Below are 22,373 nucleotides of genomic sequence, written 5' to 3' on the forward strand. Positions count from 1 at the left end.
TTAAACATTACGGAACATCAAATGAGTACAGTGGCAAAATAAAAATAGACACAAAACCCAAGTTACACATTAAAAAACGCACATCAGAATATGTGTGCATATGTGCGCGCAGCAACGTGTTGTCAAACTCAGGCCATCTTCATGAATGTCCACTTTCAAAAGATATACTTTCATAGTCACGACACTTCATGCGACTAGCACAGGCTGTGTTGACAGGCGGCAGCATCTCCTCACAGTGATAATTGCATGCTTGGCAATGTGCCAAAAATGCCATCCCTCCCGTACACCGCTGCATCTTGCTCTATAGTCATACAAAATTGATATCTCCAAAAGTGACACTCCGAGAATATGGCACAACTATTTTGGCCATTTGTGGAATAAAGTCCTTATTTTTGGGCGAATTCAGTATTTTGAACTCCAGAATATTCGGAGGCCCTGGCGGTCCTCATCAAGTCCGAATTATTGGTCAGCAACTTTTAAGTGTCCTGGAAGACCATGTTGGAGAATACACATTGCGCTTTAATTATTCTGTGTAAGAGTTTTTTTTTCTTTCTTTTTAAAAATTTCTCTCGCATTTCAGATGTGGAAGTTCTCATACCTGATGAACTTGACCTCAAGTTCTTGAGAGGACATGGTCTTCAATCTGGGGAAGAGCTGTTGCCGGAAATCAAGCAGTTTGGACCACCCACTCAAAGTAAATTGCATGCTTGTGTCCTGCACTTCAAGTCATCAATTTCTTTTATATAATCTTCCCTCTTCTATTCAGTAACATTTTTGTATCTCTGCTAGGCTTTTTGCGCTCCACAGGCATTCAGCTTTGTGTGAAAAAGTTGACGTGCTAACTTTACTCATTGCAGTCATGACCACGCACCCACTTTGCAGTTGTCAGTCACGAGCCATTTCACACATTTTGAGCACCATACAGCAAGAAGCACTCATGTGAAGAAATGCACTGCAAGCAATTTCTTTCATAAAACCATTTCATTCCTTATGCTACTGTACAGTGTACAGCCTCCAGCTAAAGCATCATGTTGAGGGTGATCACCACACAAACTGTTTTCCTTAGGGTCCTCCTCATTACATTATTAAGGCAAAAGCATTATGTGACCCATTACGCAAAAATGTGCCGGCATGACCGAGATAGTACCAAAAATGGCCAACAGTACAAAGAGTAAAAACACGTAAAAAAATTAGATTGATGAAAACTTCTCAGGGAGGTTCCTGTAATGAAAGTAAATTAACGGCTTTAAAAGAAAATTCGGTACATTGTGGGCTGGGTGGGGATCGAACTCGGGCCCCCGGGATGTGAGACAATCGAACATGCTTCCCCAATGCCATAGCAGCTCCACGGTTCTGGCCAAGTAAAGGTGTGCCAAGTGCATGCATTCATAAGCACGTTGATGTATGCAATTAGTGCATTCATGATGTTCCAAGCTCTACAAACTATACAATGCCTTTGCGTTCCCACAGGTAAACAGTCTTAAGCGTCTCTGCCGAATTATCTTCACTTCTCTCATCCAAGGACATTTGCTGGTCATTTGAAAGTGCAATATATTTTTCCCCAGCACTAAAATCTTCGGATAAACTAAATTCCCACAAGCTCTGTTTAGAAAATGTAGACTGGGAAGACAAACCTTGAGAGGAGCATGCTAATTTTTCTAAAATTTTTTCATAAAAAAGCACTGGACCAGTTTGCCGATGCAGCGAAGGGCAATTAACAGTAGTTGAAAAAAGTTACTGGAAGGTGGTGCATGAAACAAAGCCAGCACATGCAAAGGAGCACATATGTTGGGTACTTCTTGACATGTGATTAGAACCCTTAGCTTAGTTTGACAGGAGTAGTCTGACACATTACTGCAAAAAGTTAACATTATGGGCATGTCTCTCGTGTCACTATGATTATGTAGACGAAATAAATGCTAAAGGAGATGGGGTGGAGGACAGCGACAACCAGTGCCATGCACTGTATACTGACAAGTTCTATGTTAACTTCTCTCTAATACTCAAAATACTATTCTTGTTGCTTGCTCTTATTTTGTACTTTCTGTATGTTTGACCCTGCAATAGAACACAGATGCTTCAATTTTGCCATAGTGTGTCTTGAAGTGTCATGAAAACACTGGTGAATGTATTGGATATCAAAAAGTTCTGTGCTGGGAAGCCAATTAATATGTTCAAGAATTTTGTCAATGGTTTCGATAAAAGCATGCAATTCATTTGCCTGTATTAAGAACAGCATTACATGAAGTTGTAGTCAGGCACACGTTGATAAGACTAAAGCAACAGAACTGTGAAATTCCTTAGAAGTGCATATAAGCCATGCCCCTATATTCAGAGCCAAGAGCGTTTTCTTGGCTGTGAATATTCGCACGCGCTAGTTACTCTAGAAGCCGAGGATGAAAAAGTGTGCGTGGTAGCTGCTGCAGAAACGAACAGTAAATGGCCGTTCGCTTGGAACTGACGTACTGCTTGCCTTTTCCTCTCGCGAGAAACTGGTGGAGGTGCCGAATACGCACCCACCGTATGTCTACTGGTCCTGAACCAGAAGCTCGGGGACGGCAGAAATCCACCGAAGCAGCCGTCGCCTCCAAGGTCTTCCACCACAATACAGTCCCCTGGCAAGCTCCGTGAAGATGTCAACAACAACCGCAAGCCAAACCGAGGGGATCCCAAATGCTGCTGTACCATGCATTGTCATACGCGCCTCGCATGCCTAACCCGTTCCACGGCGATGCCTTTGAGGACGACTGGTTGGACCATTTCGACCGGGTCGCCTCCTTTAACGACTGGGACGATCACCGTAAGTTCAAGAATGTCTACTTTTCCCTTTTAGACGTGGCAAGATTATGGTACGAGAACCACGAAGCCTCATTTACCAGCTGGGAGTTTTACCGACCGCTTTGTGATACCTTCAGCACCCCCGAAACGAAAGAAATAGCCGAACAGGCACTGTCTTCAAGGTTCCAAATGCCCAACGAAACCATCGCCATGTTCGTTGAAGACATTACGCGATTTGTTCCATCGGGCCGACCCTCTAATGCCAGAAGACAAGAAGGTGTGTCTGTTAATGCGAGGCGTAAAAGAACAGCTTTTCGCGGGCCTCGTGCGCAATCCTCCTACAACAGAGTCTCAATTCATTCATGAGGCAACAGTCATGGAACATATGCTTCGGCAGCGGCTCTTGCAGTATGAACGCCAAACCACCATGATTTCTGCGCGCTCTCTCGTACATACCTGCAAATAATGACAGGGAGTCCCTTACCGAACGAATACGGCAAATTGTTCAAGAAGAACTGCAGAAGTCTTATGCACCGGCTCCGGCACCTCTGAGTGCCGCGGCTCTTACGGACGTTATTCTGGAGGAAATCGGCAAAGCGGTTCATCCCTCGCCACCAACATGTACCGAACCCCCCATGTTCTCGTACGCGGATGCCCTTCGGGTTTTCGCACTGTCGATGGGCCGTTTCTCGCAGCCGCCTGCTGGGATTCCTCAATGCTTCCCAAGTCCAGTCCACCGCGTGAAATTGCAAGCAGCCTTTCATCCTGGTCCGCGCGCAAGTCTACAGTATGGTGCGCTCCCGACAACAGTCCGTTGTGCTACCACTGTGGGGAGGGTGGTCACATGTATCGCGACTGCCAGTACCGACGGATTGGTCTGTGGGGATACCATCCGGACGCCCGTTGCCCGTGCTATGGCGAACGCCCGCACGAAATTGAGGAATACTTAGAAAGTAACCGGCTTCTGCCTGCCCCACAGCGAAGACAGTCACGGTCGCCATCACTTCGTTGGTATGCACCACTAAACTGGGCTCGACCCGCCTTTGATCTTGCTGGAGTCAACGGTGGAAGCCCGCGCTGGGGAAACTGAAAACGGCGACCTCCGGGGGTGAGGCCGCTGTCATACAAACCGTCAAATATCCTCCACCGACGCCACCCCCTCGCGACGAACCGCTGACGCCTTCATTCGAAACTGCCAAAAGAACTTCTGCTGCTATTACTGCTTCCATTGACAGTTATCCGGTAACTGCACTTGTCGATATGGGAGCTGATTACTCAGTTATGAGTGCATCACTGGCCACTTGGCTACGCAAAGTGCTGACAGTGTAGGACAGCCCACATCTGATTACGGCTGGAGGACACCTCGTGTCACCCATTGGACGATGTACTACCAGACTTGCAATTTTTACTTCATCTTTCGTAGTGCCTTTCCTTGTGCTACCCAAATGTTCTCGACTGGTTATACTGGGCATGGATTTTCTCCAGGCGTATGGGGCGATCATTAACTTGCATGACTTGTTTGTGACTTTTTCTATGTTTCTTCGGATTCAAGTGTGGAGGATGAACATCACCATGCGGCTTTACACGTGGTCGATGACTGCGTGACATTACCGCCTCGAAGTAGCATCTTTGTCCTTGTTGAATGCCCCCAAGACCAACTAGGAAAAGGCATCGCCGAAGGTAACCTCACCATTTTCCTAGATCGAGAAGTCAGCGTCGCACGAGGTCTCGTAGAGCTTCAAAATAGGCAAACCACGATCATAATTACCAACTTCAGTGGTGAATACAAGCACTTTACTAGGCATACCACCATGGCCTACTTTGAAACGGTGGCCGAGTCCAACACCTGTGCTTCGGTAACAACAATCTTGATTCCGGAACCCAGCGATGTGGACTTGACCAGTCACATCAACGCCAACCCACAGCTAGACCAACCCGAAAAGGAGAGGCTCCTTACACTGCTATCGTCATTTAGCGACTGTTTCGCAACCACGTCGAAGGTCAAACAGACTTCTTTAACCAAATACAGAATCATCACTGCGTTCACGAATAGCATCCTGTTCTCTCTGTGACACGCTCATTTGTTTAACTTGATGACAAATAGCACCCTGTTCTCTCTGCAACATGCTTATCGCATGTCGCAGAGAGAACAGGAGGCTATTCATCAAGTTAAACAAATGCTAGACGATGATGTCATTCAACCATCGACAAGTCCTTGGGCTTCACCTGTTGTATTAGTTACGAAGAAAGACGGTTCACTACGATTTTGTGTCGATTATCGCAAACTGATCAAGATCATGAAAAAAGATGTTTACCCACTTCCTTGGATTGACGACTCTTTGGATTGCCTGCGACATGCCCGTTACTTTTCTTCAATGGATCTGCATAGTGGGTACTGGCAGATTGAAGTTGACAAATGGGACCAGGAAAAAACGGCGTTTACAAACACCCGACGGTCTCTATCAATTTAAGGTCCTCCCTTTTGGATTGTGTTCCGCTCCGGTCACATCTCAACGTATGATGGACACAGTTTTATCTGACCTCAAGTGGCACTCATGTTTAGTCTACTTAGATGATGCAGTTGTTTTTTCCACCACGTTTGAACAACACATCCAGCGGATTGAGGTGGTTCTTCAAGCCATCCGCACCACCAGCCTGTCTCTGAAGCCTGAAAAATGTCACTTTGGCTACGAGGAGCTTAAATTTCTAGGTCATATTGTCAGCAGCACCAGTGTGCGCCTTGACGTTGACAAAGCCATGGCAGTTGCTCTGTTCCCGATGCTGAAGACAAAGCGCAATGTCCGCCGATTTTTAGGGCTTTGTGCGTATTACCACCGTTTTGTGCCCAATTTTTGTGAGATTGCCGCACCTTTGCAACGACTCATCAATAACAACGTCACATTTGTTTGGGGCCCGGCACCCAATCCGACGCCTTCCACGACCTTCAGCGACGTCTAAAGACACCACCGATCCTTGCTCACTTTGACACGGAGGCTGATACAGAAGTGCATACTGATGCTAGTAACGTTGCTCTGGGAGCGACACTCGTACAATTTGAAGCTGGTGCTGAACCATTATTGTGTATGCCAGCCAAACGTTGTCTGCTGCTGAAAAAACCTACTCAGCAGTTGGAAAGGAATGTCTGGCAGTCGTATGGGCTATCCAGAAGTTCCGGCCATATTTGTACGGATGCCCCTTCTGCTTCGTCAGCGACCACCACTCTCTCTGCTGGCTGGCGAATCTCGAGGATCCTTCAGGCCATCTCGCAAGATGGAGCCTTCGGTTGCAGGAATTTGATGTTACAATCGTCTATAAGTCTGGCCAGAAACACATGGACGCCGACTGTCTCACCCGCGCCCCCGTTGAACCCTCACCACTAGATACTGATTACGGCTCTGGTTTTCTTTGCACCCTTCCGTCTTTAAAACCTAGCTCAGCAGCAACGCCAAGGTTCCGAGCTACAGCCCTTGATTGAATACCTCGAAGGAAGCTGCCCACAAACCCCACGGCAGTTCGCACATCACTTGTCATTTTTCTGCCTACGTGGCGACATCCTATACAAGAGGAACTTTCACCCTACGGCAACCGTTTTCTTGCTCGTTATTCCCGCTCCTCTCCGCAATGACGTTCTACATGCATGCCACAACGAACCAACATTCGGGCATCTTGGTTTCACGCATACTCTGGCAAGGATCAAGCAGAAGTACTACTGGCAAAAACTCATAAAAACCATGAAGCAGTACATCAGAACTTGCCGAGACTGCCAGCGTCACAAAGTTCCACCACTGAGACCAGCAGGTCTGCTTCAGCCTGTATGACCTCCCTGCTCACCTTTTGAACAAGTCGGGATGGATTTACTTGGCGCATTTCTCAAGTCTTTGGCTGATAACCGTTGGATCGTTGTCACCACTGATTACCTCACTCGATACTGCGAAGCACAAGCCGTTCAGCCCGTCCAGCGAGCTACTGCATCAGATGTAGCCAACTCCTTTGTCAAAAATATTGTCCTTCGACATGGTGCTCCCGCTGTCCTCATCACAGACCGTGGTAAGGCCTTCACCACCCAGTTGGTCCGAGATATTCTGCAGCTGAGTGGAACAACGCGCTGTACAGCAACTGTGTATCACCCGCAGACTAACGGGTTAACTGAGCGACAATATATATTTTCTTGAAGGTTTCTACCCTCAAGATGGCCACAGTAATGCCTGGAAGAACAAAGTTATGTCCCGACTATTACAGTTACTACCCATTCTACTGAGAATCGCTCACAGGAATAGAGGAGTTAAGGTAACGTAATTGAAACGCATGATAGCACGCTAATACACTCCAGGGTCCTCTACCAGTATCCCTATTTGCAATTCAACAAGGCTCAAGAAAAAAAAACGTAACAATCAGAACATTTACATGCCTGGCCCTTGGTGTCCCCATCTTCACACCAAATCATCTAATAGAACCCACTGGACTGTTAAACACCACAGAAGAGCATGCTATGATGGTCCAACATGCACAGGAAACCTGCCTAAAGCTTTCCCTTCAAGGTAGGTCTATCTTCAGGGGACTCAATGCCATCAGTACAGATCTCCTGCCACTGACCGCCAAGTCTACTGCTTCTATGGGAACATATCCCGAATATTTCTGTAGACCTTGCACCAGCACGTATGAACTGCGACAGCCATAAGGAATGCAGAAAGGTATACTGCACCAACAAGCCTAAGAGTCGACACCTCAATGCCAGTATCTACTACCCGGACTCCGGCCATAAAGAAAATGTAAGCCTTACAGCTGTGGTATGCAAGAGCTGGCACAACACGAACTTGCACCTGGATGTACCCTCTAGCACAAAGGCAGAAATAATGGCTTTCGTAGAAGCCATTACCATTTGCTCGCACCAGCATGACATCCTTATAAGAGCAGACAGCCTACAGAGTCTTCAAACAAGGACACTTACTTCCTCATACACATTACTCACTCCGCCAACACGTTAAACAAAACTCGCAGCTCTGAATCGTTGTCCAATGGATACCTGGCCACGAAGGCATACCGGGGAACAAGACAGCGCACTGTCTCAATCACAACTTGGATTATCCAGGACCTCAATCTCCATGGCCAAATTGTCAGCACATGAGCATCATGCCTAAAGAGCATGCCGAACAAAGACACCATATACTAGAACTTGCTTAAACTAGGCGAGCACTACTTGCATGTCCACGTGGCATGTGACCCGCAAACAAGCCTGTATATCAGGTGTGCAAAAGACCCACTCCCTGACAACCCCACTCACAATCTACCACTTCACTAGGGCACCGGATTCCATAACCTGCTTTCACTGTGGGACTTTCCATCTTTCACACACATCCTGTAATGACTGGCTCGCTCCCAGAACCCACAACTCTCTTCTTCTCCAGGCCCTTGTCCAGCATGTCTGCAAAGTGCTGGGCGAGACCTTGTAGGCAATGACAATCTGAAAACAAAAGCTCCGGCCTATGGAATGTATTATAATAAACTCACTTTGCCATTCCATCTTGTATTTTCCAAAATGGGTTTTATTTCTGTGCAATAGTAGGTCATGCCAGGTAGAACACTTCTGTGATATTGTAAGCCAGGTATACACTCTTTGGCATGTGTGTGTGAACCAGGCTTGAGAGCTTTCTTTACAGTGGGTTGGCTGCTTTTATTTCTTTTCACTGTGCTTCAACACTTCTTCAACACAGTTCTTCAACATTTCGTTTAAGTTCATTATGTTAGCATGGCATAAATGTATGTATATATTTCCCCTCAATAATAGTGCCTCTGGTATTGTGAATTACAGGCTAGCACTCAGCTGCACAAGCCTGTAGTCGAACTCTCATGATTTGAAGCATCAGTATATACTTGGGTAATGAAAACAGACTGCAACTAATTGTTTATGTATGAATCTTGTTTTAGCTGAAGAATTAGCCTGCAGCAGCATTGGTTCTTTCAGCTTAAGTGTGTTAGCCCTTCATACACTAACCACTTGCACACAACTACAAGCTTCCCTCATGCACATGATATCACTGATGACCATTGTTTACTATTGTTATCTTGAAGGCTGTGCAGTCACAAAATATTTAAGATTTTTTCTTTTTATCGTTTCATCTATATTTGAAGGTGTCAGCACTGAGGTGCAGAACGCTGATGAGAACGAGATGGAAACATCCAGTCTCTCGCAGATCAGGGATGGACCAGAGAGTAAGTGTGGGTTCTTTGATTTCTTAGTTTTGCAGTTGAGGACTCTTTTTACCATTAAGTGTCATCTTCTCGTGCATGTGTAAGAAAGCATGTTTAAATCAATTTTTAATTTAATTTTCGAGATGCGGTGTTGTTGTTCTGTTAACCTCTTAACTACTGTGACAAATCCCAAAAGCTTCTTGATGAGCTAACAAAATTGGCGAAAGTCATTGTGTATTATTTTCTTGTCAAATTACAAGCAAATACACATGCAAGAATTTTCAAAAATTTACAATTTAACTCGTTATCGGCACCAGAGGATGCTCATTGTGATGGCGAGTTCTCTCGTCATCAGCAGTTAAGGGGTTAACTTTCATTAATTCAACTCCATAAGAGCGCAACAATTGGTTGAACTATTCAGCAGATCAAATTAATTAAAAAAAGCTGCGTGCACATCCGCATGTATAGTCACATTGTTTTGTTTGTCCAATCAAAGTGGATTTAAGTTACCTGCAGCTGCCTATCAGAGGCCACGCATAGAAAGGATAGGAGCTGCCCCATCTGTGCGTGTCCACAGACTTCACAGACAGTCACCCTTGCTACTTTTCACATCAGTTCAAATATTTAGTAACGCGCTTGTACATTTTTCAGCCATCCTTGTCTCAAGCTATGTTAGCAAATCAAGTTCACTTGTAACCCAAGTTCTCGATCACAGTTGTTCACAGTGATACTCTTCTGCCCATGAATGCAGAGTACGAGCTCATGGCATTCATCAGCCACATGGGGCAATCCACCCTCATGGGCCACTACGTGTGCCACATAGTGAAGGATGGCAAGTGGGTCATCTTCAATGACGACATGGTATGTGTGTCCAGTCGCCCACCTAAGGAGTTCGGCTACCTCTACATTTACCGCCGAACTCCTGACAATGCAGAAGAACTTTCACCGAAGCGACCGAGAATGGACACTGCACCGTCTAGTGTCATCTAGGTGGTGGGGCCACAGTGGGGCCTTTCACTTCCTGCCAGACTAGAAGTGACTGCCGTTTGATTGGTGTAGTTGCTGACGTTTTTTATATTACAGTCTATAAAGATATTTTTAGCGCTTTAGTAAAGTAGCCTTTCCTTGTCCTTTGTTGATGCACCTGTCTGGGTGAAGCAGCGATGGCATCGTCATTCATTCTTTGTAATGTAATATATTGAATTCCTTTGTTTGTTTCTTTTTGAAAATATACTGAAGTACCATATCTGCACAAATGTGATATGAATGGAATATAACATGCAGAGAGTCTCTGAACAACTCAGAGGTGCAGATTGACCTGTGAAGTTTTGTTGCTTAATGGGTGCTCAATAATAGATTACAATGAAATCTATAGGGACTAAGGAGATATTTTTTGACTGCCCAGCTTACCAAGGAATTCAGCTGAACAGAGTTCACTCTAGGGTAAGTTGTCTGCTGCACTTCATTGACAGCTGTTACTCTTGAAGCAGGCATACAAATGCATAACTTTAACCTGCACACTGTAAGAGAGAATAAAATATTTTATTGAACTCAGTTTAGGCTCTGAATCTTTTTTGTCCCAACAATGTTTTTTGCTGAATCAAGTTTGCTGTCAAGTGCTTCCTTGATGAATATGATTACCGTTTTTCAGAGCTATGGATCGGTGTCTCGTCGTGCAGCTCTCCTGTGCAATTCTTAGGAATTTAGTTGGAGGGGCAAGGGTTACCTTTTTTATTTGGTGCAGTGTGCTTGGAATTCCCAGATGTGTATACTATGTAATGTACGAGGGTTGTCCCTAAAATAAGGTTCCCAATGATTTTTCACAATTAAATATATGTTTACTGGCATTGAATAATACATTTTTGGAAAGTTTAGACTTTCCCCTATTTTTCGACATAATCGCCGTTGAGATCAATGCATTTTTGCATGCGGTGAACCATCTTATTTATGCCTGATTCATAGAACTCTCCCGCTGTGCTGTGAAAATAGCTTAAAATCTCTTCTTTCAGCTCCTTTCTAGTTCTGAAATGCATCCCACCCAGGTGTTTCTTCAATTCAGGCAAGAGGTGGTAGTCACTTGGGGCTATGTCTGGACTGCAGGGTAGATGTGTGACAGCATGCCATCCAAATTTGTTGACGGGATCGTTTGTTACATGGGCGTTGTTACATGGGTTGTCCTGATGGAAATGTACTCCCTTCGTGAGCATGCCTCTCCTCTTGTTTTGATCACGTGGCAAAGGTTCTGCAACGTCTCACAGTACCACTCCGCATTGATTGTTGTACCGGCAGGCATGAATTCACACAATAACAACCCCTTCCTGTCCCAAAAGACTCTCGCCATCACTTTGCCAGCAGGCAGTGTTTGTGAACTTCCGCAGCTTCAGAGACTCTGGATGTTTGCACTGATGGGATTGTTGTTTCATTTACGATGTTGTGTAGTGGACACAGGTTTCATACCCAGTGACAATAGAGTTAAAGAATTCCACGCCATCGGCTTCACAGGCCTGAAGAAATTCACGGGCCGCTTCAACATGTTGCCGTTTGTGGTCTTCCGTAAGCATTCTCGGGACCGACCTTGCACAAACATTGGCATACCCTAAATGTTCTGTCAAAATTTTGTCAATGCAGGTCTTGCTGACATCAGGAATCGTCTCACAGAGCTCCCGAACCATCACCCTTCCCATGTGGTCCAATCAGTAGCATGCACATTCAATGCATATTGTGTTTGAACACCTAAATACATAATTTCCTGGCACCAACCAAAAAGATGTTTAGTTGTTAAGGACAGATGAAAGTTGTGACTGCTTTAGCATTCGTAATAAAGTTGCATAAGTCTGGGAAGTGAGGTGCCAGTACTGATGCTGAATTTCACTATAATGCACATTTCAATGATCTTTAAAGCAACAAGTTGCCATTTGACAAAATGAACTTTTCACATTCATGTTACAACCAATTTATTTTAATGAATAAACAACAAATTTATAAAGCAAGATTTTCATGCTACTGTGCTGCTCTCTGCTTTCAGCAACATGGTTTAATTACCACGCTGAAGGTTCTAACAAGGGACCATACTTAAGCATGTCTATTTTTTTGCTACTGCCTATGTAAAATATGTAAAGAGTCTGTGTACATATTTAACCTATGAGATCACTTTCAATAATTATAGCAGTACAGATTAACTGCTCCTAGGAATCTTGAAAGCAAGTTTCACACTCTTGCACCCTTGTTTTATTATTTTATTGAAAGTGGCTGTTTTATATATTGAAGTTGGCTGTCAAAGGAGACAAGCACAGCACACAATTACACAAATTTGACGAACCTTACTCAAACTGCGAGGTACACTAAGCGAGAAAGCATGTGTAAAAAATGTCATTCTAGCATTTCCTATTGCTATTGCTGATTAGCAGCACTTAGCTGATCCTTTGTACATACATACTTCAGTGCCAGGTTCACAGATGCAACACATCTTATTACAAAATGTTGTGGTAGCATGAGAGATGTTTCCAACATGTATTATGCATTGTCTTGTTCTGCGAACATTCACTCTCCAGTGTATCTTTAGGTGTCTAGTATTGAAGGAAGTTACTTGTCATTTTAATTTGAACCACTAAAAACTACAATTTATCTGGTCGGACTAGCAGCTACACTTGCCTTGTTGATTTTTTCGCTCTTTTTTGTTGTTGTTCTTTTGAATACAAACTGCAGATTATATAAAACACTAAACAATATGCTTTATTATATTTTTGAGGGTGCACCTGCTTGGGGCTAGTCTTTTTTTTTTTCTGTAAAGGTCAACAGCAATGACATTTTGGAAAAAGCCTAGTTTAGATAGAGAGGACCCTCCGTGCAAATTTTGATGTTTAAAATAAGAGTGGAAGCATCATGAAAAGCTTGGAAAAATAGCCATTCTAAGTCAAAAGCTTTAAATGGCTGGTTGCAATGGCTCCTTCAAAAAAAAACAAAAAACAAAAGCGGCGTCTGAACCCTGTGATGCAAAAAATGTCATGGAGAATGGCTCATACCCGCGTCAGCAAGCAAGAATTCCATGGCCAAATATGAATGAAGAAACGAAAGAACAAAGGAAAGAACCAAATGAAAGAACAAAGAAACAAAATGCAAGAACCTTTAGGTAGTGCATTAGGTGCTAACACGTGTTGTTGAGGAGGTCGACCTATAGCACCATATGCCTACTGCACACTGCGGCTCGTTATGGCTCGTTATTACCACATGTGCAGCAGGCTTTCACTTGCGCATGTTACAGGTGTGCAACATTCTGCCAAACTTTTTTAATACCAAAGCTGAAGAAAATGCTGCCATTGTCATTTACCAGAAGTTATGCATGGCCTAGAACGCGTGGCTCCTTGTCATGAGATAAGGTGGCATTCGCGGCTGTCTGCAGTGTGCTGAAAAACCTCACCACGACTTAATTCATGGCAACAACCACCAAGTGCACATGTTGTCTGCTTAGGTGGTGTTTAAGGGCTGCTAACAAGAAAACTATACAACTACCGGCCCTACGGCTTTGCCAAGATTGCTTCCAGTGTATATACTACTCATATAAATAATTTAGTCAAATGTAAACATTTATTTCAAGTTGGCCTTTAACATTGATTGAAAAGAATTACAATGCGTTTGAGAGTAAATACGGACTCCACGTATTAACTTTTGACAAATAAAAATGGTTTAAAAGGTAGTTTCCTCCTTGGACATTTCATAGTAAATGTACAAAAAAAAAAGTTGACATTGACCAAATTAGTACTCATCACCACCAAAAAAATAAATGGTCTTGTTTCTGAACCACAGACAAAGCAGTGCTGAGTAACATTTCTTGCCAGCCTGTGCACTCACAGGAACAGAAGATTAAGATGAAATGCTCAATTACATATATGTATTTCAACTGACTAAAATCTTCAATTCCTGAAATGTTCAGCTAACTAAGAAGAACTTTTGCCCAAGCAAGCCAGGATTGACGATGCTATTGTGGTGCCACTGATGCAGCTGGCAGGGAAGTCTGAATGGCCTAACAAAGAATGCTGCCAACCAGGCAATGCAGACTCAAGCAAAAACAGACACAGAGTGGGAAGGAGCTTTTTAATGATGTGATGTTACAAAAAAGTGACAGGGGATTACAGAGGATAGCTCATAGAGAAGCTGCATACAAGGGCGGATCAAATATAAACAAGGTTTTCACTTTGTATTTCTTTATCTGTAGTAAGAACTAAAGAAACTACTACACATTAATTGTCTGCATAATCTCTTGCTTTAAAAATACATTTTATTCAACAGATCGCAAGCTTTTTGACCTCGTCATGAGATTTCGTTATGTATTGTGAGGTATCCAGATTTAATTGATTGTTTATGAGTTGGTAAATGGTTTTAAGGCACCTGGCCACGAAGGCATACCGGGGAACAAGACAGCGCACTGTCTCAACCACAACTTGGATTATCCAGGACCTCAATCTCCATGGCCAAATTGTCAGCACACGAGCATCATGCCTAAAGAGCATGCCGAACAAAGACACCATATACTAGAACTTGCTTAAACTAGGCAAGCACTACTTGCACATCCACGGTTTTAAGTTGCACATAGGTTTTAAGTTTTGCTCTCTTTTGAAGGGTTAGCATCCCGGCTTGCTTGATTAGTTCTGTCGGTGAGTCTGCCAGCCTATGTTTGTTAAAAATGTATCTGAGCGCCTTTTTCTGAACATTAAGTTTTTTAATCAGCTTGTTAGTGAAAGGAAACCAGACGACATTTGCATACTCTAGTACCGGTCTGGCATGTTTTAAATGCTAGTGTCTTTATATCAGATGGTGCTAGTCTGAGGCGTCTATTAATGAAAAATAACCGTTTTAGTGCAGTTGCCATGACTTTGTAAACGTGAGCATCCCATCTGAGGTCAGAGGTTAGTAATATTCCTAAGAATTTGTTTTCACAGACCGAAGCAAGAGGAATGCTGTTTAGTGTGTACTGAAAGAGCGATCTATGTTTCTTCCTAGTTACAGATAATAGAACAGATTTGTTAACGTTAATAGTCATCTGCCAATCCACTTGGTTACTGCTGCTATGGTGTTATTTAAAGCTATATGGTCGGTGACAGAGTTAATTTCCTGATATAACACACAGTCATCAGCAAAAAGTCTAATGTTAAATATTCTAGCAGGAAGGTCGTTTATAAAAATTGGGAATAACACTGGGGCTAAGACGCTTCATTGTGGTAAACCTGATGTGACATCAGCTGTTACGGATTTCTCGTTAATTTCGACAAATTGAGTATGATTAGTGAGGTAGTCAACAAACCAGTCTAAAATTGGACCAGTTCCTAAAGTTAGTTCCAGCTTCCTAGTAAGTTTTGAATGTGACACACGGTCGAAAGCTTTCGAAAAGTCTAAGAAAATAAGGTCAATTTGTTTCCGGTGATCAATAGAGGTGGTTACGTCATGCATGAGTTCAATTGGTTGAGTAACGGTAGAAAGTCCCTTTCGAAAGCCATGCTGAAAAAGTGTTAGAATTTGGTTATCTTCTAGACAGGTTGTTATGTGCTTTAAAATAATGTGCTCAAGTAGCTTGCATATTGTGCTGGTTAGTGAGATTGATCTGAAGTTTGAGGGATCTGATTTGCTTCCTGATTTATGTATTTGTGTTATTTTAGCTGTTTTCCATTCTTTAGGAAGGGTGCAGGATGACAGGGATTTGTTAAAGAATATTACTAAAAACTTCGCAATCCACTCGGCATATCTGTGCAGAAATGTGTTAGAAATGTTATCAGGCCCCGGTGCTTTTTTAGTGTCTAAATTTAGTAGAAGGTTTAAGACTCCAGCTTCGGTCACAGTAAGGGGCCCTAGTTTTTGCCGGTGCAGGGGATATTACGAGGTGCATTTCCATCGTCTGTAGTGAAAATTGAACAAAAGTAGTTATTCAGTGTGGTTGCAGTATTTTGATTTTCCTCCTAGGACGGATGACTTTCATTATGTACTTTAGGATTTAAGCAACGCCAGAACTTTTGGGGAGAACCTTTTAGAAAATTTGTTAGCGTATTTGAAGAATAGAAAGTTTTAGCTAGTTTGATTTTAGATTTTAAATCGTTAATGGCTAATGTTAAATTTTTCAGCTGTTCCTTCTGATGGGTGGCGTTGTGTTTTTTCAGTTGCTGGGCCTTCCGTTTGGCATGAATTACAGTTCGAGTAATCCAAGGGTTATTCTTTCGTGTTATTTTAGTTTTGGTAGGAACGAAATTAGTACTGCAATAATGTAGAATATTTTTAAGCCTGCGTCATAGGATTTCCATATCGGTATTAGTGTCATCTGAGAGTTGACGGAACAATGATAGCTCTTCAGATAATGTGTCAAGTATGCTAGTTTCATCAGCTCGGCTGTAGTCAGGATATGTTATGGTTGATCGGAAAGAGGGTGTAGTGTAATGAAACGGAACAGAACATATTATTAGTTTGTGGTCAGACAGGCCTTCTAGTATTTTTACATTCGCATCATGATAAGGGAAATGATTGCTCAGGAATACTAAATCTAAGATGTTAGAGCTAGTTCCTTGTATGCAGGTAGGTTCTGTTATGATCTGCATGAGGCTGAAAGAAAGCATCATATCGAGAACAACTTCCGATCAAGGTGAATGATGTTGCAGTGTACTCCAGTCGATGTCAGGAAGATTGAAGTCCCCTAGAAGTATTGGTCTGGTGCCCTTAACATGATGTATGCAAGTACACAATGATTGACATATGTCTGAATCAGAACAAGGGCTGAGATAAATGCATCCAACAATGATAGTGCTACTAGAAAAACAGTTTGGAAAAAATCGCTTCCACCCCCTCAACCTCAGGCACTGTAACGAAAGGGACTTCATCTTTTACCAAAGCCACGCCTCCAACACATGTCGGTCGGTCCTTACAACTATAGCGTAGTTCGGGGGAAGTATTTCAAGATTGTTAATGTTTTTTGTTAGCCAGGCTTCCGTAATGGTTAGGAAGTCCGGCTTGAAACCCACTAGTAATGATTCAAGGTGACCAAGCTTGTTGAAAATGCTACGCACATTTATGTTCATGAAAGTTATTTGGGACGTTGCTGGCGGCGTGGGCATAGGGTTCGTGCCTCCGTGTCCTGGTTTCTTGTATGGTTTGAAGCACGTGTAACAGGGCACACGTCTTTTTTTACATCGTCCCAAAAACATAGCTCCCCGTTTATCTTTAGTTTGTCATAAACCAGAGACTTTATCGCCGGAATTTCTTTCTGGTTTGACGTATTTCCATAAGTTTCTTCTAATGTTGCGAAAGCGGGGTGAAAAATCTTCACTGATGGCAAATGCAGTCCCCTTTAGCTTGTGACAATTTTGCAAAGTTTTCGCTTTGTCCCTGAAATCTAGAAGCTTCAGTATTATTGGCCTTGTTTTGTTTTCTTCAGGTCTACCTAATTTGCGGATGCATTCAATTGCGACTTCATCCAATTTCAAGGAATCTTTGACAACCTTTTTATTCACAGAGTGCTCCAGCGACTCGTTATTTTCATCTTCTTCTTCTGACATACCATAGACTATGAGATTCGACCTTCTGGAGCGATTCACGAGGTCGTCTAGCCTTAGTTCCAAAGATGACACCACCTGCTATAAGCTAGTTACCTGTTCCGTACACGAGGAAAGCTTGTCTTCAAGGAAAGTTAAGCGCTCTAATTTGTTGGCGATTGCTGTTCACTGTTCTTCTTTTATTGCTTTTACATCCTCTGCAATCTGTTGTAGCTGTTGTGAAAGTTCCGCCATATCGGGTCCACGGTTAGTTTAAACATCGGCGGCAAGCAATAGCAAGATTGTTATGTACACTACGTCAGACACTGTATCGAGAAGTACCGCAGGGCACGGCAGCACAACAAGACAATGCTCGCTAGAACGAAAGCATTTTCCGAAATGCTTTCTTACCTTCACGAGGAAGACAAGCGGATTATTCATTTGTGTACAAGGCCAGCTGTCGTGCCCTTTGCGTTGTGATGTCTCGTCGACAGCTTTTATAGTCCAGGTGGCCCACAGCGCCGCTAAACACGACTGGTAGACTGCACTGTTGCTGCTGCTAGGAGTTGACGATGGTACGTCACGGAACCCATCAGAAGATTGCGGTATCGGAGGCACCGAAGAACTGTCATTCTGGCGCAGAAGCACATCGACGGCTCGTAAGTGTTGACATTGTTGTTGGTTTCCCGCCAGTATCACCAGCAGGCTGGTGATGAACTGCACGAGGAAGACAAGTGTATTATTCATCTGTGTGCAAGCCCAGCTGCCGTGCCCTTTTGACACGGTTGAAAAACTAAAATAAATTACTTAATAATTAACACAAAAAAGAAAAATATTTGATCCAAGATGAAAAATAAACTGTGAATACATGAGATAAAGTAGTGATCAATACTATAGTAAGCCTTGCGTTGATAGGAATACTAACAAAAAATTGTTGCTGAAATACATAATATAAGGATATACTTAAACATGAGCGAGTTAAATTTTGAATAATACTAGTAAGATTTAAACTGTGGATTTGTGCTTTTACTTTTTGAATTTTCTAAACTGAAGTAGAAGTAAATTAATTGTGGAAACTAAGAACCATTAACAAGGCATTCTTCTTGTGCCACATAGAAAATTATGAATGGCTAGGCAAACGTTCCTGTGGCTGTATCCCAATGCTGTTGCTCCAAGGGAGAGTATAACAGTACTGTTAAAGCTCTTACGGCAAGGAATGTCGCCGTCCTCACAAACACCTCACTCATCAGATTGAGTCGTTATGTGACTGCACTGTAGATTGAAAACATAAGCAAACTGATAAATTTTTATTGGGAGGCAGAAATTTTCGCAGGAGTGCACATGACCATCGATATGATACTCTGCACAGGAAGAGAAAAATGTTTCCAGAGCAGTGTGGAAAAAATAAAAAGAGCTAGTAAGCTTGACAACGATATTAACTTCTACAGTATAAATGTACAAACGCTGTATCATAGAATAAAGAACCAACTGTATTGGCTGTATCGCTTTCAAGGATAATTTCCCAGTTACATGACGTAGTACGGTAGTACGTCCAGCATGACGCCTCATTGCAATGAGGCATGTAACGAGGTGTTCTGTGGTTTGCCGACGCTCTGACTTATCTGCAGAATGCGCACTGACGTTATTTGCAATCATGGAGGCATGTTTGCAATGGTGCTTTCACACTTCTCGCTGACCATGAATAGAGTTACTGTATCTGGAACTCTAACCATGAAGGGTCGAGCTCGACTGACGAAGCCTGCATAGCCCTTCGCGATGTTACGTACTGGTATGCACAAGAGTAATGCACATGACATTGAATGAATCCAATGCGTGCTTAAACAAAGGCTGATGCCTGCAATGTTACAAAGCTGTAAGCAATTTGTAGCGAAATCTCACAAGCATGCAAGCATGGCTGCAAATATCCCCTTCAGGTGCCAATTAATTTGTTTCATTGTAAGTTTAGTCTCACCAGTTTTGCATCTTCAGGATCACGAAACGTGTACTGCTGCAGAGGATTAAGAATTTTCAATTACTCAGGAAGTTTGTCATTACAGAATGTGCACTCCATGCAAAAACTTCCTACAGTAATGCCAAATATGAGAGCAAGCTATTTCATATCTAGCATACTTGGAAAGCATCCACCCAGTCCTTCAAAATTCATGCTGAATGTAAAACACTGTGAAAAATAATGAAAGAAGTGAACTGCTACATGATGGCCGTACTGATATACCAAGATAAAACACCCAGATGTCTAAAGCCCGCCTGTTTTAATACACCTTACACATTAAAATCTTAGGCACAGGTTGAATCACAAGTGTTTCGATATGTTTGCAGATACATTTCGAATAACGGTATTTTCAGTTCTGTGAAATATAAGTGGCATGAAACTAAAAGGAAACCAATACTCAAAAAGAAGAAAAAGGACACCAAAGTCTTGGGATCAAGAGAGAGATGAAACACACATTGACCAGAGGATGTCTCCAACAACAATGCTCTTGTTCAGAAGAAACAAACACTCTGCTGCGTAGTACAAAACGAGACAACATAGAAAGGGACACACAATTATTCTGGAACATTTGTTGTTTGAAACATTTATATACACACATGGGAACAAATGGTCAAAGAAAACAATTGGCTGTCTGGAAACTACGAAAAGGTTGCACACGCATAGGTAAGTTTTCTTTTTGGTGATTGTTTGGCTAGGCGTTTATGAACGCTGCACAAAATGTTTCAAGATAAAGAATCATTGGTGATGTTCCATATGGTATGCAAGCATTTCTCCAAATTTTCCAGCCTACCTAGACAGGAGGCTATAGCAGATGGCCAATTGACAAGTATACACTTATTAACCGAATATGTGCTAAAGATATTCACAAGGCAGATGGAGATCTATAAAAGGGAAAGATGGTCCCCATGCACAAACTGGCATGTCAACTTTCTCTTTGCCTTGCTTTTATAATGAGCCTCACAACGAGCCATTATATCTTGTTTTCATTACACAATCGGGAACCAAAAACTTGTTCCCCTTACCTATGTTTTACATCGATGCGTGATGGTCCACCTAGCTGTGTGCGACAAATATTAATGCGCCAGGGTCTTGGTCAATCTATAACTGGCAGAGTTGAATACGAGCCAAAACTGAATCCGCACAGAATACTGCTAAAGCTCTTACGCTTGAACACAAGTAAGTCAAACAGTCACATGGCGTTTTTATTCCTTTACTTTAACTAATAGTTCCTGGTGACTTCATCGTTTACTGCTGATGTCTTCAAGCAGTTCCAGATGACTTCGCCCATTTCGCGGAGGGGGTCAAGTTGTCATCACCAAAGCCGTTGTTGACATTGGCAATGGCTCGGGCAGCGTCTTCGCGATGTACAAATTTGATAAATGCGACTCCCTTGGACTGTCCAGTCACCTTATGCTTAACCAGATAGACCTTGGCAATCTGCCCGAAGGGCCGGAACAACTCATATAGGTCAGAGTTACGCACGTCTTCAGACAGGTTGGTCACTCGGATAGTGGTCACCTCGTCCCTGGTGCGAGACTGCGCCATCGACTCTCCGCGACGGTTAGCACACTCTCGTATGCTCGGAGGGATGTATTTGCCGGACTTCACCTTCTCCTCAACCTCGGCGGCTGCAACAGGCTTGGCCTCCTCCTTGAGGTGTTCGAATAGACTAAAGAACGAACTCCATGCACTAAAAATACCGGTAAAATTTTTAAATCCAGGCCAGAGGTCACGTGGAAAGTCGATGATGTTGAACGCTATTTGCGTTTATAATGACAAAAATCAATAAACTTACTAATAAAAAGTACACTATATAATTAGCATTGATACTTTTGTACTCTTTTTTTATGTAATAGAAATGCTTAGGCAATTGTAGGAGAAAGTTTGTAAAAAAATTGCGCTTATTACGGCGCCTATAGCGGGAGATATTGAAACTAACTTGGGCATCCCTGGAGTGGTTCTACTATGCTTGTTTTATTAGCAGTGGCACGTGGTCGATTTTTTTCGCCCTCTGTGGCCGTTTGTTGAACTTGCTGGCTGCTGTCGCGGTAAAGTAGGTGAAGCAGCCGGATCGTAGCTTTCTCGCGCCTTACGGCGATGTACCTTGTAAATAACATCACATATGTTTCTGTGGGAGCAGTAGGGACCGTAGTAGAGCCCGGACCGCATATATTGAATATCTAGAAGCCAAAGCAACCGCAGCAACCGCCTTAGCAACTGCCTTAGCAACCGCAATTGAACGCAAGTGGCTTGCGTGCTCCATTTGGGAGTCACGATAGACTGTCGAATGTATCCCTTGTTCTAATGTAAATATCTGTAAATAAATCCTGCTCGCCTACTCCTGTCCTCCCAAGCTCCTCCCTACGACCTACAAAGTCAAGACACGCTGAATCATGTAAGGCCATTCTGAAAAATTTCAATGCAGTCTTGTATTGCCTTGAAGCTATATCAAAGAACGAGGAAGAAAACGGTGACACTAGGAACGAAGCGCACTCTCTCTTCAAGAAAATGACAAAACTAGAGACTGCATTCATGGCGATTTTCTGGAGTGATTTTCTGGAGTTGTCTTCAGAATGGCTAGAAGTGTATGGCTTGGAGACATCAAGTGCTAGACATCTTGAAAATGTCTAGCCCTAGCTGCTTCTGGCCGGCTCAAGCTGTATCAAGCTAGCTAGTAGTCAACTTGTGCTTCCTGGGGAAACATATAACGTCGTCACTGTATAGCAATATTTTACTATAGGGATCTTTTTCGGAATCTATGTTTTTTTGTATCAATCTAGGCATAATACGTACTGAGTTGGCAACACTGTCGCAGTACAGCAAGGCATTAAATCAAGAGCGGAACAAGGAGGTTAAAGAAAAGTTTTTATATAACCTCCTTGGAGTGG

General features: G+C 43.0%; 1 protein-coding gene, 1 long non-coding RNA gene and 1 pseudogene across 3 annotated transcripts in view; 1 reads left to right on the plus strand and 2 right to left on the minus strand.

The window, feature by feature from the left end:
* The window catches only part of LOC142575410 (ubiquitin carboxyl-terminal hydrolase 5-like), a 38,521-nt gene extending 26,095 nt beyond the window's left edge, over window positions 1-12,426 (plus strand). Inside the window, exons 15-17 of one of the 2 annotated variants that reach the window (XM_075684768.1) lie at window positions 581-694; window positions 8,908-8,988; window positions 9,719-12,426. In XM_075684768.1, coding sequence (XP_075540883.1) covers window positions 581-694; window positions 8,908-8,988; window positions 9,719-9,957 — 434 coding nt within the window. In that variant the 3' untranslated portion in view covers window positions 9,958-12,426. The remainder of the gene's footprint in view (window positions 1-580; window positions 695-8,907; window positions 8,989-9,718) is intronic. The other variant, XM_075684767.1, reaches the window with a different exon arrangement.
* A 1,613-nt stretch (window positions 12,427-14,039) lies between these two features.
* On the minus strand, window positions 14,040-20,737 carry LOC142575411 (uncharacterized). The gene is made up of 2 exons (XR_012826639.1): window positions 20,508-20,737; window positions 14,040-18,191 (listed from the first exon to the last, which is right to left on the minus strand). It is a non-coding gene; the product is annotated as an uncharacterized LOC142575411 (long non-coding RNA).
* Window positions 20,738-20,745: 8 nt separating this feature from the next.
* On the minus strand, window positions 20,746-21,432 carry LOC142574474 (eukaryotic translation initiation factor 3 subunit G pseudogene; annotated as a pseudogene).
* Between the last annotated feature and the right edge of the window lie 941 nt (window positions 21,433-22,373).

This window comes from Dermacentor variabilis, chromosome 3, assembly GCF_050947875.1.
Source record: "Dermacentor variabilis isolate Ectoservices chromosome 3, ASM5094787v1, whole genome shotgun sequence".
In the NCBI taxonomy this organism is placed as follows: Eukaryota; Metazoa; Arthropoda; class Arachnida; order Ixodida; family Ixodidae; genus Dermacentor; species Dermacentor variabilis.